Consider the following 20,517-nt stretch of genomic DNA (forward strand, 5'->3'; position numbering starts at 1 on the left):
ATGGAGGAGTAGGGGGGAGGGTGGGGGGGGGCAATGAGGACTGGGAGGGGAGGAGGGAGCTGAGGGAAGCAATGAAACATACATACAAATTTTCTTAAAGGGGTCAAATATGCTCTTGAGAGTAGAGAATCCAAATACAAGACTGGGATCCTTAACCTCATAGATCAGGTGGAAGAAGCACAGGAGAATAATGCAGAGCATGGTGGCTCATTATTCTAAGATAGCCACTAAGGCAGCCCAGGACGCCATCAGACCTTTCCCAGAGGGTACACTCTATTGAATCACAGAGCCAAGCCATTTAGGGAAATTTTACACTACAGAAGGCTTTCACCTTTGTCTTAAAATTAATTCATAATAGGTTTTCAAAGAAAGAAAATTTTAAGTTAAAAATGAAAAGATAATCTAAAAGTATGAGCTTTACAAGACCGTCAGTAATGGGGTTGAAGGAGGGTATCGAAACCACTCAATTGGATTGCTACTCTACTAGTTAGTATTTAATAAATGAATGCCTCACTGAGGGGGGGACTCTCAAAGGTAGGTATAATAGCAAGGGTTACCCTATAAAACCAAGAAAAATAGGAAAGGCTATAGGTATAAAGTAGCAAAATCACTAGGATATGATGGGGAGGGTTTTCCCAACTAGAAGACTCCCTCCCTCTGCCTTAGTGCTGTATATATATACACATGTACCTTACAGAGCAAAACACAGCAAACTTATATAAATATAATTTTGTGGAATCGTAACACCCTGAGAGTGCTACAAATTAAGCACAACTCACAGTGGATTCGTTTGATTATGAATCACTTACTAAGTTTATCTATTAACAGTTCATAGTTCAGATGGTTCAGACTGCTAGACCAGAACCATATTCCTGCATGACAGAGTTAACCACACTAATATTTATATAAGAAAAAGAAAACTTTCCTAAAATAGCCTCACATCACATGCATCACATTTTAAATATACAGAATATAGTGTGCCTTTGTATGCACACGCACACTCCCCCCCACACACACACAAACACAGAGAGAGATACATACATGTCATGCACATAAACAGAGTTATGAGAATTTAAGTTAAGTCAACTAGATATACATTTTTTGGATTTACTTTAAAAACACTAATGAATGCCTATATTGTGACCAAAGAGATACACACCAAAATGGAGTCAACCCAGCCGTTTGAATCTCAAACCCTACTAGTATAGCACAACAAAAAGCTCCAAGCCTCTTCAATGGGCACCTAGAGAAAATTTTAACCAGTGTATTTAAGACACTACTTAAAAGAGTTTTGTTTTTTTTTTAAGCAGAAAAGAAATAGCCTGAGTATGGGGTGAGAGAGAATATGGAGAAGAGGAAGAGGAAGGGGAGGGGGTATAGGGAAGAAAGGAGGGAGGTAGGGAAAATGGGGACTAGAATAATGCTAAGCAGGCAGCCTCCTGTTCTTTCTCCATCTGTCCCTGCACAATGGCCCTGCTTTCTTCACATGTGCTCTCTGTTAACACATCCAGTAGGAACTAAAACACTGTAACAGCTGAAAATGTTCATTCACCTCCACAAAGCCTACATTTCAATTATGTCTCATGAACAACACTGTTTAGGAAAGTACCTCTGACCCAAGAAGAAAGGCTTTGATCTCTATTTTGGGGTGGGGGCAGGGGTGGAGGTGGGGATAAGGGGATAAACTACTCAGGAAAGTTGATACAGAATCTCCAAAGATTTAGGCGAAAATCCAAAGAGTAGTTTTCCACAGCTTTACTACTGAAAAATGAACTAAGCAGACTCCATGGGAAGAACAAGGAGAGGAGAGGGGAAAGTAAGAGAGGGACAACTCATTAGTAACCAGAAGTGCTTTGCCAAAATCCGGCCAGAGCCATGGGACTACTGCTCTGCTTCTGAGGAACACAGATCCATCCTTCAGCCAATGACTACTAACGGCAGAGCGGTCACAGTGGTCACTGAGCGTCGCACTGTCCTCATCAAGAAAGGACATGGTTCACACAGCTGTACCGATATAACTAAGGCAGGACCTTGAGCAGATAAGAAATGTGAAGGCACTTTCTATGGGCCAATGCTAACGGCTTAGCTGCTAAAGTCTCCTTGACTGTGTTTCTCAGTTCACCTTCCATTCTACTAGGGAAAGGGGACAGATAGGTCAAGACATAGTGAAGGGCAAGCAAAAAAGAAAAAAAAAAAAAAAACGACTTTTAAATCACACCATATTGAAACACACTTAAGTTACTTAATTTTCCTCCATTTTTGCATATATACTATAGAAAAGAAGTGGAAAAACCAGCCAGCCAAAGCAAACAGGAATGTACTTATCAACATCACAAGCACTGGAAGTCTTTTACATCCTGTCTCACTGAGTCCCAACCACAACCTGCCCCTCAGTTGCAGAGATATAGAGAACTGACATGCCTCAACATTTTGGAACCTAACACATACTTAACTGATAAGGTAAAAATCAAACAGCTAAAAACTAAAAAGCTAAAATTTAGGCCTGATCATCCCAACTCTAAATCACACACTTAGATATTGTGCTGTAATACATATGTCAGAACTAAATAGCACAAAATTTCTCTAATATCTTATTGTAACTTGGAAGAAGTCATTATTTAACACTCACTTTCTTAGATTGCAAAATGGGATTAATTACTACCTTGTTTACTTGAACCCGCATACCTAAGATCAAGTATTTGGTTACTCTTTCTCTCCTGTGTTTTCCTGAATTGAGGTAGGATCAGAGAAGACAAGTAGCATCTACAAGATGTTAACCCATCTGTTAAATTACAAACAGAAGCTTTCATCCCAGGAGAACATTTACTATAGAGAAGCAAGACCTGCTGCCATAAGAAAAGGATTCTTGTGACACTAAAACAGGGGGGTCAGAAGTCAACTTTAATTCTCACTTGTCATAAATATCAGACAATCATGATTTATTTCTTTAACAAACAGTAAATACACTCAGATATCTCACACTCATTGGTAAGGAACTAACTTCTAAGGAGCAAAAGTGGCTCTGTGTATATAAGCTAGTTTACTAATAACCCTGGTTTATATCAAAATGACAGATGCCAATCAGTGTACAACAATCCCACCTTACATGATTTAGCATCACCCCCTGTAGCTATGAAAGGTGTCCCTGGATTGATCAACCATTTTCTTCAGTGCTATAAACCAATACAATGACCACCAAAGCCTATTTCATGAAAGGGGTGGTTCTGATGCTAACATCTGGTTCCCCAATTGATTTCTGATTTGTCAGTAAAGAAGGCCAGGGGCCAATTGCTATGTAAAAGGTACAGGTGTGACTTCTGGGTCCCAGGAGGAAAAGGCAAAGGAAGGAGAGAGGGGTTTTGTTCTGTCATGCTTTGGAGGAAGAAGACATGTGAAGTCTCGGCGGAGGGAAGGGGGGTACTGAGGCCTGTAGCCTCTGCTACAGGCGGGTGGTCAAGTATGTTTGGCAGGGGCTAGGTGGCACTAGCCACTGAAGTTTAAAGCAAGTGGAGAGAAGGAGATAATAAATTGGTAAGGGCACGCTTTTCCAGGCAGGAGATAGTAATGCCCACCAATTGGGCCTAGAAGGCAAGTTGTAAAGTAACAAACTGTGTATGTGTGTCTTTTATCTGTGGATTCAAGGGTCTCAAAGTGGGATCTGGTATGCCTGCCAGAGAAACGCAGATGGAACAAAAAGAAAGCTGGGACAGGCTAGTGGCAGGCCCATCTTAGAACAAAAGGGAGTAGCTTTTAAAACTGCATGTAAAAGTTTTGAAAGAGGGCAGAGAAATGAAATTCTCAGCATAAAAGTATTGCAAAACCGCAAAATTTGTGAATTCATCATCTCACAATCCAAGAACTATTGTCAACTGCATTTACTTGAGCTTTATGAATAAACCGTCAAAAGACCAGAAGAATCAAATGCACTAGCCAGCATATAAGGGCAGTGAGACGAATGGCAGCTCCCGAGTCATCACAAGAACTTCTCACTCTAGTCTGAGCTCTACTCCAGCCTTGCTCTCAAAAGCTGAACCCAGATGCAGAGACCTTTAGCGAGCTGAAGAATGAATGCAATCAGCAATTCTAGTACTCAGCCTCAGAATGTGGCCTTCAGGTCATATAGGCTGAGACACGGTCCTTTAACCAAGCATAAATTTCTTCCATATGGCAGTGAGACAGGGGTGGGCATTGACAGCTAGGGCATAGCTCCCCAGAGAAGCTGGAAATATCTGATCTTGGACTTTCTGCTTCTGAGAATGTTTTCCTATCCTGTGAGGCCATCATGGCAGAGATAACATACATCTTTCTGTAGTGCTAGAAAACTAACTCAATTTCACGTCAAGGCTTCCCCAGGATACAAGCCATGAAGAAGCAATAAACAGTGGTCCACAGAAAACACAGCCAGGCTCACCTGAGGCTATACTGAGCTAAATCTCTTTCATGGACATGGAACTTTAACAAAATCATACCTCATCCTTCTTCTCCTGAATTCGTCGTCTCTCAGCCTCAATTGTCAGCTTCTCCTGGATTTCCTGAGCAATTTCACAATCATGTTGTTCACTATAAAACAAAGGTAAAGGTGGTATAAACAAAGAACAGGAAGTAACATTCTTCTTAAACAGAACAGTTTATTGAATACTCACTATAAGCCACTAACATATTTTAACTCAATCTGCATGGCCCAACCGAACAGAGGAGAAAGTTGGAACACAAAGTGACTACGTGGGAAAACTGGCATCTCCTTCAGACATTGTAATGAAAGCTACATCACACCACCAACTGGGGCCACTCTACAAGAAGACACAGGCTCTTCCCAAATTCTGCAGAAGCTGCATAGCCTAGGAGATCAATACCCACCAATATCAAAACAAAGAACACACAGAAAAAGAATGTGAGCAATTTTATGAAAAAAATCAATAATTTTGTGATTATAAGTAGTAGTATGGCTTTTAAACTGTTATATAAATTAAACAAAAGCTTTACTATTTTTAAATTTCGTAACCAAAAGATGTGTTAAAAATTTTATAGGACAAAAAGAGCTTGCATTCCTTAATTGTGGTTCCAAGTGGAGGCGCCTTTGGAAAAATGCCAGTTTTCTCAATGCTTTGAACATTAGAAACATTGTCTTTACCACAGTTTTTTTGGTTTTAGTTTTTTACTTATTTGTTCAATTTTGGTATTAATGCATAAAACAGAAAATTAAGTAACATCTACTATGAGCCCAGAACAATGCTCAACATGGAGAAAACAAACAATCAGAAAGTATTTCCTACATTTTAAAGGAAGGAATCAGGGCAATCATTTTGGTAAGAAAATAGGAACCTTTCAATAGCACCTGTAAGATGTATCTGTTCTTAACCATTGAACCGTTTCTCCAGACCCAACATTAGGGACTTTTGTGACTGATGAATTCATACTTTAACCAGACATTTTATGTATTACAAATTATTTAAACTAATAAATAATTTGTGTGTGTGTGTGTGTGTGTGTGTGTGTGTGTGTGAGTGCCTAAATGTGTGTATAGGCACCATATATGTCTAGTAAAAAGGAGGCCAGAAGATGACATCAGGCCCCTAGAACTGGAGTTATAGCCGGTTGTGATGGGTGGTAATGGGAACTAAACCTGGTCCTCTCCCAGGGCAGCAAGTGTTCTTTACCACTGGGCCATCTCTCCTAGCATCTTAAAACAGAGAAGTCTGAGTTTCTGAGAAATAAGTATAAAGTTTCAGGTTTTCAAAAAATGAGAGGTTTAAAATTCTAGGATGTGGTATACCTGGGGAGTTATTGCTTTTACAAAGTATCATTTACTTTGAGTATACCAGAGTATACAGGAGCTCACATCAGATTTTGCTTTAAGTCATGGTAGGAACCAAACAATCCCTAAATAAAACATCTATACCCCTGATTTTGGTCTGTCATGAGCTATGACTTCTCATGCCACTGAATAGTTATAAATTATGGCTTAGCCTTAATGACTTTATGTTGCAAGTAAAGTAAGTTAGGATCTTACCCAATAAAACACGAAATAAATGGAAACAAGGTAATAATGAACAGAAAGAAAGCAGAAGCACAATGTGGAAAGCAGATCAAACTTGCAAAGGTCACAAATGACACACAAGCTGTGAAAGTGAAGCTTAGACTAAGCTTCATGACTTCAGAGCTTCCAAGTAAGGTGAGCTCTAAGTCATCAGCTAAATATACAGAACCACGAGGAAGGAGGAATACCTGAGCAAGCAGCCATCAATATTGGTCAGCCTGGCTCAACAGTAGCTGAAGGTCCCGATCTGAGTCACAAGTATTGTTAATTAAAATTCCTGCTGTGCCACCTAGCCAAACTGCCAGAGAGTGGAGGACAAAACCTACCATTTCTAGCTTCCTAGGAGCCCCTGTTTTGGGGGGGTCCTATGACAAAATGCTGTATTTCTCATATTTAGCACATATAACCTATCACTCTACAACCCAGTGCTTTCTAGAACATTGTGCTTCTTGAAAAGCAAGGAAATCAAAGAATCAACAACAAAGAGCAACAAACATAGCTAAAAACAAACTAAAGAAACTCATTATAGTACATAAAGAATTGCTGTCTGTTATTCCAATGCTTTCCCCAAACAAACTTACAGTCAGAAGACAAGAGATTATTTTCTTCATGACATGGGTACAAAGACTAAATTGAAAGAGACAAACCAATCAGTTCAAAGTCACAGAACTAAAAGCGTGCCTAACATGATTAACAGTTCCCAAAACTTATTTCAAAATCAAAGACATTTTTCAAGGAAAATTACTGGACAGTCACCATACAGTTTGAAATCCCAGATAGAAATGAAACAGAGATGGGAGGGGCCCCTCCCGCCCTAGCAGCTGGCCCCATAGGCATGCCTCATGTCCACACCATTCCCCAGATCTCACAGGGCTTTGTAGCGCTTCTGGAGCTGAGCTTGGGCTTTGAGATCTTCCTCTTGGAGCTGCTTAGCAACCTGCAGATCATGTTGTACCAGACGATTCCGCTGAATATTGGATGCCAAATGATGCTCAACTGTACAGAAACATTAAAAAGAGAGTTACAATATGCTGACTGGTTAATAAAAACCTCACGGTTAATTTAAGAAAAGCCTGACACCTAAAAAGTTCTCTATTTCCACCACTCCATTTTATATTTTTAACAATAGATAAAGCACTACAGCAATTATTCCACTGAATACAAAGAATACAAAAAAAAAAGGTAAGTCATTTTGCTTTGGTCACATGACATAAAAGTAGCAGTGTCATGATGTCTATAGACACTCTAAGCTGGCCACTGTTCTTTCTACTAACTTCTGTTTCCATTCCAAGAACTCTCGAATTGCTATCTAATTGTGTTCTACTTTCCACTAAAACACTAAGTAAGTACTCAGAAAAATCCACAATGTGCGGTTGGGATTATACCAGTATTACCTGACAGAATGCATGTCTAGCATGCAAGAAGCCCTGGGTTCCATCCTTGGCAACAGTCAACTTAGAATGGTGTTACATGTCTGTAATTCCAGCATGTGAAACACAGAGGCAGAGATCAGACTTCTAAAATCACCCTAGACTATACAGTAGGTTTCATTCATCCTGGGCTACATGAGACCCCATCTTAGACAACAAACAAATCCACAATGTTAGTTAAGGAAGACACTACTATTGCCTGCAAAAATGCCCCAGTCTCCATTTTACAGGAAAGCCTGTGACATACTACAGATATACCTACAACCACTGTTTCCCTCCAAGGAAGGAGCATTTTCCCAGACAGTGAGTATTCTTCTTATCCCTGACTCTCACTTCAAAACATGTAGAAGTCATTATGTACGCTTGTCATTTGCCTAGACCTATCCTTCAGGGTAGACATAAGGTATACTTAGTGACTTTCTCCTTACCTCACAAGAAGAAACCAGGCAAGCTGCCACTAAAGAGAAAGCTGCAGGCTCATGAATCAGAGCTGTTACTTACTCTCTTGTTCTTGCAGGCTATGAGCCAGGGTGTGGTCCTCCAGGACAGCAAAATCTCGACAGACTGTGGAGGAGAAAAAACAGGATGGAGAACTTATTAGTATTACTTCACTTTAACATAAAAATAAAAGAATTCTGTGTACTTTGGAACAATTTCAAATTTTTAGTTTATTAGTTTGAATAATTTGTAATACATAAAATGTCTGGTTAAAGTATGAATTCATCATTCACAAAAATCCCCAATGTTGGGTCTGGAGAAATGGTTCAGTGGTTAAGAACAATAATTGTTCTTGCAAAGGATCTTGGTTTGGATCCCAGCAACCCACATGGAAGCTTACAAAGGTGGATCACATTCTTCTGGCCTCTACAGGCACCAGGCACCCATGTGTTGCACATACATAAATGCAGATAAACACTCATACAAATAAACAAAGTAAATAAATCATAAAATGAACACCCATATTTCCTGTTGAATGTCAAGCAAGTATGCCACAAAACAATGGATAACTCTCCTCTGTTGCCTGAGGTAAAAATATTAAGCACAGCCTTAAAACTCACAAATCTACAAATCCCCATCTACCTCTCCATCTGCCTGGGAGACACTGATCCTTCCTGGCAGACAGTAATCTCTCTCTCTCTCTCCCTCTCCCTCCCTCCCTCCCTCCCTCCCTCCCTCCCTCCCTCCCTCTCTCTCTCTCTCTCTCTCTCTCTCTGTGTGTTTGTGTGTGTGTGTGTGTGTGTCTGTGTGTCTGTGTGAAAGAGAGAGAGAGACAGAGATTATTGTATATAATATATATGTAGATAGACAGATATCACATGATCCTTAGTATATTGTCATCCTCTACTAAATGACTCACAAAGTACAAAGACTTCTAAAATTTCTTTGTCAAAATCAGAAAAAATAAAGACTTTTGTGGAACTGCATAAGAATATCTTGGTTCATGGATGGGCATGGGCCTGGAACCCAGAGACTCCAAGGGAGAACTGGCAGGCGTTCCGGCCATGTCCCTAGAACCCAGAGTCCTGACTCGCAGTCTCTTCTCCATATGCTCAGTCACGTAGGCCATCACAGCCCCTCCCAAAGTGCACAGGTAAAGGGTGTGACCACAGGCCTCAGGCTCTAGGGATTTACATACTAATGAAGGCCAGAGGGCGGAGTAAATTCAGCATTCTTCCCCAGAACCTCCCCCTTTCTCCCTCCCTATTTAACTCAGGTCTGCCCTGAGGTTCAGAGGAGTACATCCAAATCCATCCACCATCCACCATGAAAATAAAACTTTCTGGAACCAAGGACTTCCTCGTGTCATTGGGGCCTGCTGTCGCCAAAGCCTCCAGCCTCTGGAACCTTAGATTTTCTCCTGCATGTGGGAGCCACCAGTGTGGAACGCCTCCTGGACACCACTGCAGCCTCTTTTTCCCACAGACTTTATTCCTGTATACTGAAGAATCAAGTCGTATTAACCAGCTGTAAATGAGGATACGGATGCTGAAGAGGTGGCTCAGTGGTTAAAGAGAGGTTACAACTCTTGTATAAGAGGCAGGTTCCATTCCCAGCACCTACATGGCCGCTCACAACTATCTAGTCTAGTTCCAGGGGATCCATAATCTCTTTCAGCCTTTGTGGTACCAGGCATGTATACAGTACATAAACATGCACACAAGCAAAACACTCATGTATGTAAAAGTTTTAAAGTCTAAAATAAAAGGCTAATGATCCTTTGAATTCTAGTTTTCATTTATCTGGTTATTGCATATATGTAGCAAAGAAAGAGGAAGGCCTGGCAAGTATGGAAAAGATCAGACATCATTATATGTAATAAAGATATGGCAGAAGGGGAACCCTGTTCTCTTTGCCAAAACCACCCACTAACATTGGATAAAACATTTGTGACCAGCCTTCAATATCCCACTTCAAATGCCACCTTTCCATTAATCCAAACTTACACCAGTACATCGGGCTCACTCACAAGCCCCCAGCTATTTATATAATGGTACTATAGCACTAACTCATGACACAAATAATTTTATTCATCGGAGTCTCCAGTACATATTGTAAATCCTAAAATAGGTCATTTTATTCCTACTCTATAATAATGCCTGGACAGTAATTTTTAAATTGAGAATAAGGATGATTTCGTTACATACACACCGCACCACACACACAGACACAGACACACACACACACACACACACACGCATGTGCACACTGCACACACATATACTCCATGCACATGAAATTCTAAACTTTCCCGCTCATGTCCATCTGGTATACTGATTTACTCATATTCTCCACCTACTCAAAACAGGCCTAAGAAGTTATCTATCAATCCTTCAAAAAACAGTAAAATTCCATCAACCCAAATTCAGTACATGTATCTGTATCTGACAGAACCCTAGGACATCTAGAAAGATGGTCTAACTTAAGACAAGTGGTCCACTATTGGTCTTCTTGGTCCATAATAAAACATACCACTAAATGTATAAAAACCAATCCTGATAATCCCAAAATGGTGAAAGAGTGATGCTGCCTTAACGTAGAGCCCAGTATAACATGTATGTGCTTGTGTGTGTGTGTGTGCGCGCGCGCGCGCGTGCGTTCGTGCTCGTGTGCGTGTGCACATAAAGAACAAGAACATGTGACATTTTAGAGTATAGCATGTGGTAAGAAACTGATAGGAATTTGCAGAATTTGGAATCCATTTCTTGGATCACTGCTTTGAAAAATCCAGCCTATAACCTCAGAAGTTGCTGGTTGTCAAAAACTTTTAAAGCTAGAAAATACTGACTACATGAAAAATTAAATAAAACAAGTCAAGATTGATAAGTCAAAAACAGAAAGAAAAGTTTTAAAACTAATAAGACATTTCAAGGGTAAATAATCCTGCAATATGGACAGCAGATAAAAAAAGAAAAACTTACTTTTGTATTAAGAAGTTCTGCAACAGATCCTTCCAAATATGCAACTAAACGAATCACTATGTCAACTCCAGCACCAGCATATCTAGCATTAGAAACTTTTACTGCAAAGGAGACATCAAGAGCAAGAGGATTCTATGACAGACTTCATTTCAGTATTCCTAAATGCAGTCACTGTTCACAGTAAAGGTGAATAGCTTATCACCTCATCCAATGTGTAATTCAGTGATAATCACATACAGTTTCAATAGTTGTCAAATCCGGCCTGACCCTGTTCAATCCGAGTAATAATTTATATTCCCATTAAGTACTTTTGTAGCATGAAGGCTTCTTCTTCTCAAACCAGAGCATTAAGTAACTAAGTAAAATGATCTTCAGGAAACCTAACGTGTGATCTTCAGTGGGTAGCCTATGCAGTCTTAGTTTAAGTCTGAAGACATCCACATCCCCTAAAGCATACAACTGAACTATGGCACTATGAAGCCTCTTGCTTTATATACCACTCAGTTGTCCATTTATGCGGTTATCTTATGGGCTAATGCACAGACCAAGGAGGATCTGTGGTACATACAAGTAGAGCCCAACAGTGATTTATAGACCACTCTGACTACAACAGAAATATCTGACTTTTCAACTGCAGTTGAATTTTTAGAATGTTCCAGAAGGAATAAGCATAAAAAGACCCTAATAATATAGCATAGGATTACAATGTAACTAAAATTCCTTTCCTTTTGAGACATTTCTATTTTCCAATTATTTTCCAGAAAGGAAATACTTACAATCCTTCCAAAACATTTTGTAATAAAAAGGATGTGTTTTTACAGTAGTTTAAATATCCAAACGGTAGGGTAACAAATATTCATTAGGAAAAGGACAGGTTTTAGTAGGTTTTATTGATTCAATTTATACTATTCCCTTAGAGCTTTTGTGTTTTATGGCAAAGAATACAAGTAAATCTATGTAAATCTGTCTGATTTTTTCTGAAGCAGCAAATGTAAAATACTAATAGTTGTTCCACTCTTATCAGAAAAATAAATAAATAAATAAATAAATAAATAAATAAATAAAGTCAGTTCTTCACTTGGAACAACTGTTTATTAGCATGCAAAATAAAGTCAGTTCTTCACTTGGAACAACTGTTTATTAGCATGCAATATGCAAGTAAATTCATGCTGGAACTTAAATAAAGGCACAGATTTATAGACTAGAAAAATATATGCATGAGTTTAAACATGTGCATAGATGTACAAATGTCCCAAATTACACACAGATCTGCACAAAACACAACTCTAAGCACAGAAGAGACATTTTAAAAAGCAGAACTATCTAATCTCAAAATTTTAACTCTTATGCAATTTATCAAAGTAAATTTCTGTGCCACTAATGTTTCCTACCCCCAAATTCAAAGCAAAGTGTAAAACCAGTAACTTAAACCACTTACTTGGCAAGCAGGACTATATCTAACCACAGACATAGCAGATTATAGGCCAGCAGTTCTGAAAATGCTGAGATGATACAAGTCATCAAATGAGAAGTACTACTTTAATATCACAAGCCATTTACTTCATTATCAAGACCACAGAGTAACTAAGAGAGTATTCAAAGAGAAAACGCTGAGTCAGGAATTTCCATCTGACAGGGAAAATGACCTGGGCTCAGAGCAGCAGGGAAAACTCCAGGGAAGCAGCAGAGGAATTGTTACTCATACTGGTAACATTTCTTGAGAGAGATAACTTTCCATAAGTAACTCATGTTGCCCTTATAAGTTTAGAAAATACAACTCCATAAACTTCTTCTGTTACAGAAATGACTTTATAAATTGGAATTACTGTGAAACCCAAGTCTTTTGTCAGTAGTGACAAACCATAAGCAAGATACATTTCAGATCCTATCTATTCTCAGAAAATAAAGATGCACATACTCGTAGATATACAGATACTCAAGTAACAACAACAGCATCTGTTTTCTCAAGGAACACCTACAGTTGAGATGGGTTGAGTCAGAAGATCACCAAACTGATGGCTGAGCTCTGCCGTCTTACATTCCATCCAGTAGACAAGTGTTCCTTCAACACTGCATGTGATGTATATTCTCCATGGACCAACATTCAGTAGACAAATTAGGTAAGAGTTCATTTGAAGATCAAAACTGATTGCTCCGTTAACATATTATTTATCTGTAACTAAGGACACAATATTTTCTCACACTATACTAGTCACATGTATCCTATTTCAGCCTGAGTTATTTATAAGCAAATTAAATTGAGGTCTCAATTTTCCATGAACCATGTTTCCAGTGCTAAACTGTTACATGGGACTGGTGGGTACGATTTTGTAGGATATACCATAATTTCATTATCAAAGAAGTTTTAATGGGTAACTGTTCTAAATAATAATTAGATCTCTACAGATGGGACAGTGCTCATTTAGATAAATGCATCGCTCAGGAATCTGAATTAGGCTCTACAACACTAAATGCCCTAAAACCAATACCACATGTGAACATGTGTATGCAACTCAAGTGTGCAGGTATATGTATGTATGTCTCCAGGTATGTGGAAGCACACCTGTTTTAATCAACAGTTACAAATCACTTTGCACAAACAACCGAGGGTCTTGAGAACATAATTACTTTTGTCCTAGCCACCAATTTAGCTTCAGATGCTTATATCCCAAGACATCTCCTATTTCTTGTCCCTTAGCTCTACAGCTGATGGCAGTACCTTCAGAAGGGTACGAGGGAAAAGAATCATTCTACATTTACGAGGCAACCACTGTGGAGATACAACCGCAGAGCTAAAGTAGACAGAGCTCAAATAGGAAAGGGAGTTGGCATTGCTCATAGTTAATGGGGTTCACTCAAGAGTCTCATCATACCAAGAATCCTACAATCAGATTAGCAAATGTGTATACCCATGAATTTCAACAGCCCTTGAAAAGTAAACTGATCACAATTGAAAAAGTGTTCTCCTAAATGTTTGCCTGTATTCCATTTGGATAATTACACTGTATATGGTTGATCTTTCCAACAATTCAGGAACATCTGAACTTAAAATAACTGAATTAGTCTACCATAAAAATTAATAAAACAGTTGTACCAGTTTTAAAATGCTCCAATTATTTTCAAATAAACACAGAATTTCCTAATTATCTTTATAAAAAGATGAAGCTATCATACATTTCTGTAGTATATATATATATATACTATAAGACACTAGTTCTGTGAGACACTCAATTATCATGCACAGCACAAGAAGGCAGAAAGGGGTTTCCATGATTGGCTCAAAAATTCTCTAATTGAATATTCTGATAACATGTGTGAACATGTTTCCTCGTCTATAATATGAGAGAAGAAAGCATAAGTACTTAAGCAATGCAAATCACTATTCTAAAACTACTCATCTTATTCTGACAGAGACAGCGTCAGTCTAGAAAACAAGAAACAATTGTTAGCAACGAGCACTCTCAAAAAGAGTATAGCATTACATAAGCACATTTTTCCTCTAAAATTATCCACATAATAAGGACTGGTTTATCTTACTTTGAGTTTACACAAAAGACACTCCACCCATCTGTTTCACTCTCTGAGCAGCACTGTCCCTGGCACGTTCATGGCCTCATAGGGTTTGGCACCAAGTTCTCTGATTAGAAAGAAAAGCCACTCATCTCCTTAAACCTCTGGAGACTAAACTCAGTGCTGCTCAGTAAAACCCAAAGATCACATTCAACCCAACTTACCAGGGGGAAACCCTATTGGTAAGTCCACTCCTACAAGGTTGGTTTATCCGAGTCTGACTGTACCTTTCACTTCTCTTCTGGAAGTACATACTTGGTTGTCATATGTATTCCCCTATTATCATTAGTAAATATATTTCACTAAAAATAAATAACCAATACTCAAAACTTCCAACTTTATTGCAGTTCATAAGAAAAGTAGACAAGGGAAATATCTCTAAAAGATATTCCCCAAAATTGTAAAATTCAGGTTTTCATTCAGATAATGCTGTTAAAATCTACACAAGTTTCCATTAACATCAAAATACATAAAATAAAAATTAGGTAAGACACAAATGAGCAAGTCTTGAGATACCCACATGTTTAGTCTGAAATATCATCATATCTCAGAAACTAGTCATGGTCATGAATGGCAAATGTATGTAGACAACCCTGAGATCACAGCACCTTCCTAGAATCCATTCAGTCTCATGATTTAGGGTCCACACAAATGAGACCTACTTTCCTAGTATCACACAAGAAGACTAAAATTAGATAATCATGCTCTAGAAATAAAGTCCAATTAGAGATCCTCAGTAATTACAAAGGAGAAACCAGTCTGTGTTTCCCAGTATAAAAATAAGACTATAATACAAAACTTAAGGGACTACACAAAGCTATTTAAGGGGTTATATAAACTGAGTGTGGTAATTTCATTTTTGTTTTTTTTGTGTGTGGTGGTTTGAACAATTTGGCCCCACAGACTCACGTATTTAAATGCTTGACCCATGGGGAGAGAGACTATTAAGAGATGTGGCCTTGTCTGATACCACAGAAGGCACAGCTAACCGGCTACCAAAAAGATGAATGAAAAAAATAGATACCCCCACAAAGCCAGGCCCAACCATATATATGATGAATAATAATTTACATCCAGGGAAGAGAAATCTCCCTGAGAATTCCCTTCTTTTTCCTTTCCAGGTAAAAATTAATCACCCGTGATGTCTGCTGTTAGAAGTTCTAATACAGATGCTGGCCTCCGAACTTATACTACTCAGACCTTTGAAGGGCCACTGACAAGAACATCAAACAGCTAGAGATTGACATCACTAATCTGAAGAAATCCCTCGTTTCACTGTCTGAAGAGACCTCCTAAAATCGCAAAAATCTTTATTGGACTTGATTCACTCTATTACAATAGAAAGGCTGTGTACAGCTCTTGACTGTGTACAGCCCTTAAAGAAGAAGGTTGCCTTTACATAGAAAAGACAAGGACGGTTAAAGAGAGCATGAAATAGGTCAGTGAAGACCATAAGAAAAATCAGAGAGAGAAAGAGACAGATGAATGCTGGTACAAGAATTGGTTTTCAGCCTCTCCAAGGTTGTCAACCCTATTTCCTCCCATCTTGGGACCATTATTTGGGTTCTTTTTGCTTTTTTCTGCTGGTCCCTGGCCCTCAAATAGGTGGACTAACTCTGATACAACAGATAAATAATTTGGTAGCAAAACCTACTCAGATACATTATCATAAGTTAGCTATGAAGGACCATGAGACTCAAGATGAGGTTGTTACTTTATACAAGGTGTTTCCAAAACCATCTCCACGGAACCTAAAAGAGGGGACTTCTGCCCCTAGACCAAGCAGAGAGGGGCCACCCAGAACCCCCTCTGACAGGTAATCTGAATTCTTGCTTAGGCTGCGAGGCTAAGCACTGCAAGGGAATATAAATAAAAGATAAAAATATCTATCTGGGTTCCCTGAGGGACAAGCCTGACTGCATACAGGTTGGTGTCAAAAGTATCCCCCTCCAGGAAAAAGACATTAGGACAGGTATGGCCCTCATGCCTCACTGGACAACAACAGGGGGACTGGAGCCATCACAAGGTCCCCTTCAAATACTGGAGGTCCGGCCTCTATCCCGGCCTTCGCAAGTTTAGAACTGCCACAGCCCTTCTATACTTAGAGAAGGAAGGAGATGTCAGGGGCAGCCCTGCTTACACACTGAAGGCCTACCTAAAATCAGCCATAGGCCTAAAATCAGCAATAGGCCTGTCATACATGTATACAAACACCAAGTCTTGGGTCTCAGTGGGAAAACATTGAAACAGATGGCTATAAGCTAATGTAAACAGGCAGCTTTTGTGGAAATTTACAAGCCTGAGTAGTCATAGACCTTGTAAATAGGTAGCCTTGGCAGACAATACCAACTTAGATAAGGACAAGCGAGTCATAGGCAGAGTCATAGTGACTTGTCCCCTGAACCTTCACCCAGCTGATACCCGGTTCTGAAGATATCTGTATTCCCCCTGAACACCCACACTCCAGTGCCATTTCCTTCCCCACATCCTGCCTTTCTGTGTTTATAACCCCTGTGTGAATGAATTACGATTTGAGAAAAAATAAATTATATAAAATAAAAATAAAAATAAGAGAGATGTGGCCTTGTTGGAAGAAGTGTGTCACTGCAGAGGAGGACTTTGAGGTCTCCTATGCTCAAGCTCCATCCAGTGTGGAATTCCAATTTCCTCCTAGCTGCCTTCAGATCAAAATATAGACCTCTCCAGGACTGTATCTACCTGCATACTGCCATGCTCCCATGAAAATAATAGACTAAACCTATAAAACTGTAAGCTAGCCCCAATTAAATGTTTCTCTTTATAAGAGTTGTTATGGTCATGGTATCTCTTCACAGCAATGAAAACCAAACTAAGACATTTTGTTTATTTCTTTGAGGAAGAAAATCATATTCATCTTATTCAAATAACAAGAATAATTAAAATTTTATGTTTATGTGTATGGTGTATTGCCTGAATATATATTTGCATATACCATATGTATGTTGTACCTACATAGGCCAACAAGGACTTTAGATTTCCTGGGTCTGAAGTTACAGAGAGTTGTGAATTCCCTTGTGGGTCGAATGAGTACCTAGTGCTTGTAACCACTAAGCTATCTCTCCAGCCGCACATGTGGATTTTTGATAGCTCTCTATTTTCAACAAAGGCTGGAAACTCAGCTCTTAGTATAAAAGCAGAGAAGCAAAAAATTACCGAGATGGATTCCAGTAAGGATGCTAAGTTCCAAGATAAACAGCATAATGTGGCAACATGAATATGTTGTGAATTTTGTTTAGTATTTCACAGAACTATTTCCATGGAAAATAAAACATCATCTTTGGAGCTACATGGATCAGGATTTATACATTGCTTATTCATCAGCTAAAACTGTTAAGCAAATTCTTTAATCTGTTTGTTTCTCATTTGGAGAATCTCAACCTCATGTTTCTTATCTGAGGAATGTTGAGTGAGTACAAGGTTCTAGGGACCAGGAATAAGAGCTTCTAATAAATTATGGAACAACAGGACTCAATATAAAATGGCAATGGATTTAAGTAAGAAGATCCAAGTAATTCTAGGGATGGCTCAGTTACTGAAAAACTGTACAGTAGAAATGTGCCTACAGCAAAGCAAGTCTCCTATACTTAATCTTAAAATAAAACTAAAAATGATAGCTATATTACACACTGCTAAAGCAGAATTGTAAATGTACACATTTTGTAGAACTCCTGTCCTGCAAAATCAGTTCTCTACTTTTTAAGGAAATGTACAGGGAAACCCATAAATAGAGAGCAAGCACGGAAGCTAATTAAAGACAAGGCCAGTCTCCGTAAAATTAGCACTGAACACATGCAGCCTCAATCATTTCTACTCCATTTTATAGTGTACACTTTAGGTTTCACTTAGTAATTATGAATTTAAAAATAAATTAAGACCCTCAAGACAGACTTGGAGACAGGTATCCTTTAGGTTTTAGCAGCTAATGAAATTGGACATTTCCACACCAGAAAGGCTTCCAACAAGAATCCTTCCCACTCCGTCATCACATCCCTGCTTCTTCAGCAATGCCCCTTTCTGTTCATAACTTTCAAATATCAACTCTATGGAATTTTAACAGAGAAACAATGGGGGGGGCAGCTTCTCAACCATGCCAGTATGGGTAAAGACAACCTTCAAGTGAAATGCCTTCCGACATCTGATGTGAGGAGAGAGGTCATTACAAACCACCTGGAAAGCACTGGAACAGACAGCATGACAGTCTGCCCAGCCTCAGGAGCTGGAGCCCAAGAACAATGGATCCAAGGACATCCAAGCATCCTTGGAGAAAACAGCCACCAAGAGGCCTTTAATGTCACTAACCAAAAGTAGTATCTGTGATGTTGAAAGGTATTCTGTACAATACCAACCTGCAACCTAGCCACAAAACCTTTGACCTATAAAGTTCCCTGCCTACAAAACATGCTAGACTAATGTTGGCACCAGCTTTTTGGGAGTATCCAACCAATGTCTGATTTGACTTATGTCTCACTCCATGAGATAGAACACATACTGGTAGGTTAACCAAGAACCAGAGCCTAGATAGCCCAAAAAGCTAAGGTAAAACCAAACACAATTCCTCTAAAAAACAAAAGCAAACAAAAAGTTATCAACAAAATGATTCCTATTAAAATTCTGCTATACTCATAGATCAGTCCCTTATTCCTTCATCATCAGTGATGCTTCCTCTGGCAGCAGATATGAAAAGAGACCACACCCAGACATTATGCAGAGAAACAGACAGGCAGGCAGGCAGTCACACAGACAGACAAACAGACAAAGACATAACTCTAATTGTGATGACTCTATCAAATCTCTCTCCTAGCTCAAAGAACACCCAAAGAAAAGGAGGCAATAAAAATGTAAGAGCCAGAAGGCAATGGAAGACACCAGGAGAATAGGGCCCTCCAAATCAACTAAGCAAGGTTCATATGAACTCAAAGGGTGAAAAACATGACCTATACCAGGATTTCCGCATATATATTATACCCTTTAGCTTAATATCTTTACGAGACTCTAGAGTCTGGGAATTGAGTGGGTGTTTGATTTCTGTGTCTGCTCTGGGAACTCTTTTCCTCTTGTTGAGTTGCCATGGCCAACTTCAATACAATGGATTTGCTTTATCTTAATACATTTTATTTTCTTAAGTGGTTGTTATCTTTTAGAAGCCTGTTCTTTTTTAATAAGAGACAGAAAGAGAGTGGATGCAAAGAGGAAGAGAGGTGAGAAGGAACTGGGGGAAGCAGAGTAAAGGGAAACTAGATTCAAGATAGAATGTTTGAGACGAGAATCTATTTTCAATAAAAGGAGAAAAAATAAGTTGAATATACAGTAAAATCCAGCTTAAAATAATGAAACCATATAACAGACATATGGGAAAACAAAAGAAACAGACCTCAAATTAGAATCCAGCTATCACAGACTAAACAAGGAATGTTTTGTAGGCAGAGCCAGAATGTGACCTATAAATGAAGACACTGGGGTTTTTAAAAAGCTGCAGGCACAGATGTTGGAACAAATAAGCACTCCAGATTCGAACTAACAGAACGTTACTCGAGTCCTTTCTCCATCTTTCTCTATTTCCAGTTTGCTGATGTCCTCAAAATTGGAGAATGTGAGTCTTAAAGTAAATTGTGAGTTCCTCTACAGTCAGGAAACAATCTAATTATGCTGTTGGTACAGAAACAGAGAAGAAAAAAGCACAGACTTACATCATTCGCGCTTTTACTATAGTAAACTGAAGAAATTTTTTTTACTAAAATAAACTGAGTTAACAAGAGTAAGCTGAAGAAAAGTAAGCCCATCTTGAAGACTCATTACAAAAGACAAGGCAAAAATGCCCAGTGGTGGCCTCCCTGGTTATCTGTCAGTAAGGAGCTTCCTTGGGATTGCAAATGACCAGCAGATACAAAGCTTTCAAGATTTGGTAGCAAACTGGTCTTATATCTGAGGCACAGAGTCATTGAAGTAGTACTTCATCTATGCAAATGCACATAGATTTTTGAAGACAGCCAATTATTTAAGCAATAAGCAGAAAGAGAGAGAG

At 39.0% G+C, this 20,517-nt stretch overlaps 1 protein-coding gene across 3 annotated transcripts in view; it reads right to left on the reverse strand.

Moving 5' to 3' along the window:
* Ccdc50 (coiled-coil domain containing 50) overlaps nucleotides 1–20,517 on the reverse strand; it is a 59,891-nt gene that overhangs the window by 32,870 nt on the left and 6,504 nt on the right. For all 3 annotated transcript variants that reach the window (XM_028785577.1, XM_028785579.1, XM_028785578.1), the window contains exons 2-4: nucleotides 7,969–8,031; nucleotides 6,907–7,033; nucleotides 4,470–4,560 (exon numbers count right to left, since the gene is read on the reverse strand). In XM_028785577.1, coding sequence (XP_028641410.1) covers nucleotides 4,470–4,560; nucleotides 6,907–7,033; nucleotides 7,969–8,031 — 281 coding nt within the window. The remainder of the gene's footprint in view (nucleotides 1–4,469; nucleotides 4,561–6,906; nucleotides 7,034–7,968; nucleotides 8,032–20,517) is intronic.

This window comes from Grammomys surdaster, unplaced genomic scaffold (genome assembly GCF_004785775.1).
Source record: "Grammomys surdaster isolate TR1022 unplaced genomic scaffold, NIH_TR_1.0 125277, whole genome shotgun sequence".
Lineage (NCBI taxonomy): Eukaryota > Metazoa > Chordata > Mammalia > Rodentia > Muridae > Grammomys > Grammomys surdaster.